Genomic DNA, 2,908 nt, shown 5'->3' on the forward strand with positions numbered 1-2,908 from the left:
CGTGCCCTTGTGACCGTTGGGTCCGCCCAGGATGCTGGGTGAGCTGGGACGAGCGTGAGAGGGGCGCCGTCTTAGCAGGCACAGCAGCGCTTTCAGGGGAGCGAGCCTGAGTCCTCCCCAGCCCCCCTTTCTGGTGGGGCCCGGTGCTGGGACGGATCCACGTGTGGCAGGCCAGAAGCAAGACGGGGACTTGATGACGCCTGCCGTGGAAGAGCGTGAACGATGACGACCCTGCTGCCCCTCTCTGGACGTCGGATCCCGCCTCCGAGCCTGGGGCCCCCCTCCTTCCCACACCACAGGGCTACCTTGAGACTCTCGGAGAAGTTCATCCTGCTCCTCATCCTCAGTGCCTTCGTCACCCTGTGTTTTGGGGCGTTCTTCTTCCTTCCAGACTCTTCGAAGCACAAACGCTTTGATCTGGGCTTGGAGGATGTGCTGATTCCGCACGTCGAGGCCGGCAAAGGGGCCCGAGACCCGGGCGTCTTCCTGATCCACGGGCCCGTTGGGCACAGACACAGGTGGGTTTCCCCCGGGAGTTCCGGGCGGACCGTGGGCCTCGGGGGTGCCGCGGCGCGGCCGGTCTGCCCCCGCCCGCCCCGCCCGCCCCGCCCGGGAACGCGGCTTTCCCCGAGTCGGGGGAGTTGCGGCGCTGGTTGTTGAAAGCCGGCTGGGCGCACCGCAGGCCGGAGGGGCTCCTGGAGTCCCATCCGAAGCCCCCTCTTTCGCTGTGCCTAGGAGGAGGGGACGCTGGTGTTCGGGGTCGCCGAGTCTCAGTGTGCAGTCGGGAATGGGGGCCTGGAAACTCACAGGAACGGTGACAGATGCCTGCGCCTGCGTTTGCCAAGCACGTGTTGCATCCGCCGTTGTGCCGCCGTGTGAAATCAGTTCCTTGAGTCTTGACGGCGCCTGCGGGGTCGCTCCTCCAAAGGCCCCTCATTTTCCGGCCTGAAGCTGAAGCTTAGGAATCAGCCTCAGCTTTTAGGGTGATAAACATGGGCAGAATATCCCTGTCGTGTTTAAAAGGGCGTTTGTGGTCGGTCCATATGGAATCCGTGACGTTGAAAGGTGTTGACCTCCTAAGTCATTTCACTTTGTGAGGCTCGTAGACAAGACTTGGTTATTTTTTAAAATTTAATTTTGCTCTTTTTTTTTTTTTTTTTAACGTGTGGACTGTGCCAAACAACTATTAGAATTTGGTTCACCTTCTTAAAGATCACCAAATCTGAAGTGTGCGCTTGGGGGAGAGTACAGCCAAATTAGGGTAATGGAGCTCTAGTTACGATTATTTTAAGTTATTTATATATGGTTACTCAAAAGAGCAGTTTGTGAAAGTCGAGTTGAGAAAACTTAACCCTACCCTCTTTTCCTTATTTCTTAAAATAATTCTTGAGTGTGGGGAAAAAAATGCTTTTTCAGTTCTTGACTGATGTTAGTTTTAACTTTTTGTCAAAGTACAAGCTTTCTGGAAAAGCTTAGGTTCACACGTGAGCCTAAATTAAATACTTGGGAAAAGGCACTGCTTTAATGAAATCTGGGTTTTACTTTTCTCAGCCTCGTTAATTCATTACTTGCTTGATGGGTCTTTGACTTTTGACTGAACCTTATGGAGGAGTTGCTTCTAATATTGTTTCATACCACTGTTTTGTGACTAAGTTAGTTTGGAATTTTTGCCAGATTTTTCAACTTTTGTACATTTTTGGATTTGTTTCTTTAATTTCGCCCCTTGCTTTTTGTGACTTCAAGAAAAATTTGATGTCATCTGTGAAATATGTAAAATTAACACTGAAAGCACTGTTTTCCTTAAAAACCTTTTTTCGCATAGTATTTGTATAATCTATGATGTATATGTAAAAAAGTGATGAAAAACAGTGTGTTGTTTAAGGCTGGTTTCAGGGATGTCTGACAGCAGTCATGCATTAGCATTATTTAACTCATAGTAACCTGTCGTATACTAAGTAGTTTAAACCAATATTTTGGGGGTCTAAAGGTTTTTAAAAAGTGGACACATTTGAGTCCATTCAAGCAGAGAAAAATAAAATAAAAATAAAATAAAAACATTCATGCAGAAAAATTCTTAGTTTAATGGAGTTAAAATATGAAATTTGAATGAAAATATGTAAGTGCGCATTATATTCACATTGAAAAAAATCTAAAGTAGCTTAAGCAAGAATTCTTAAATTTATAAAGCCCTTGAATACATACTTATATGTATTTAGCTACCTAAAGCTACTGAGTTCTTGAGTTTGGAGTGAGAGATTGGTTATTGAGTCCTGATAGCAAGGGGTAGTGAGTGAACCATATCCTGAGTTTTGGGTAGTGAGTGTCCAGAGACCAGGTAATACACATGAGAATTTATTGGGATCGATTTGAATCCTGAGTTTTGGGACACAAGAATTCAGGTAAGTTTAGTGTGCCAGGTATCCTTTGTGTTGTCTCTTTCTATTTCTGTTGTTAGATCAGTTTATATTTGTTTAATGTGTTATTTGTTGTTGCTTACTAGATCTGAAAACATGTCTGTAGCAATAAACATTTTTTTATTTTGAGCAAGGAAATACATTTTGAATTAAGTATACGCTTAATATGTGGAAACAAAACATCAAATGAATGTATAAACATTAACTTATTTAAAAGTAATTTAGAAAGGTAGCATTTTTACAGTTGATACTAAGATCATACTTATTTTGGATATAGGTGAACAATAATCTTTTTTTTGTTTGCTTTTTGAGTCGGAGTCACTCTGTCACCCAGGCTGGAGTGCAGTAGCATGCTCTTGGCCACCACAGCCTCGACTTGCTGGGCTCAGGTGATCCTTCTGCTGACACTTTGTAAGTAGCTGGAACCACAGGCGGGCGCTACTATGCCCAGCTAATTTTTTTTTTTTTTGAGTTAGAGTCTCACTCTGTCACCC

The 2,908-nt window shown here is 45.0% G+C and overlaps 1 protein-coding gene across 1 annotated transcript in view; it reads left to right on the forward strand.

Moving 5' to 3' along the window:
* Nucleotides 1–179: 179 nt before the first annotated feature.
* LOC103259417 (mannosyl-oligosaccharide 1,2-alpha-mannosidase IB-like) overlaps nt 180–2,908 on the forward strand; it is a gene marked incomplete at its 3' end in the record, with an annotated part of 96,494 nt that continues 93,765 nt past the window's right edge. The window contains exon 1 of the mRNA XM_008057080.2: nt 180–518. Coding sequence (XP_008055271.1) covers nt 223–518 — 296 coding nt within the window. The remainder of the gene's footprint in view (nt 519–2,908) is intronic.

This window comes from Carlito syrichta, unplaced genomic scaffold (genome assembly GCF_000164805.1).
Source record: "Carlito syrichta isolate Samal-C Ts95f unplaced genomic scaffold, Tarsius_syrichta-2.0.1 Scaffold302717, whole genome shotgun sequence".
In the NCBI taxonomy this organism is placed as follows: Eukaryota; Metazoa; Chordata; class Mammalia; order Primates; family Tarsiidae; genus Carlito; species Carlito syrichta.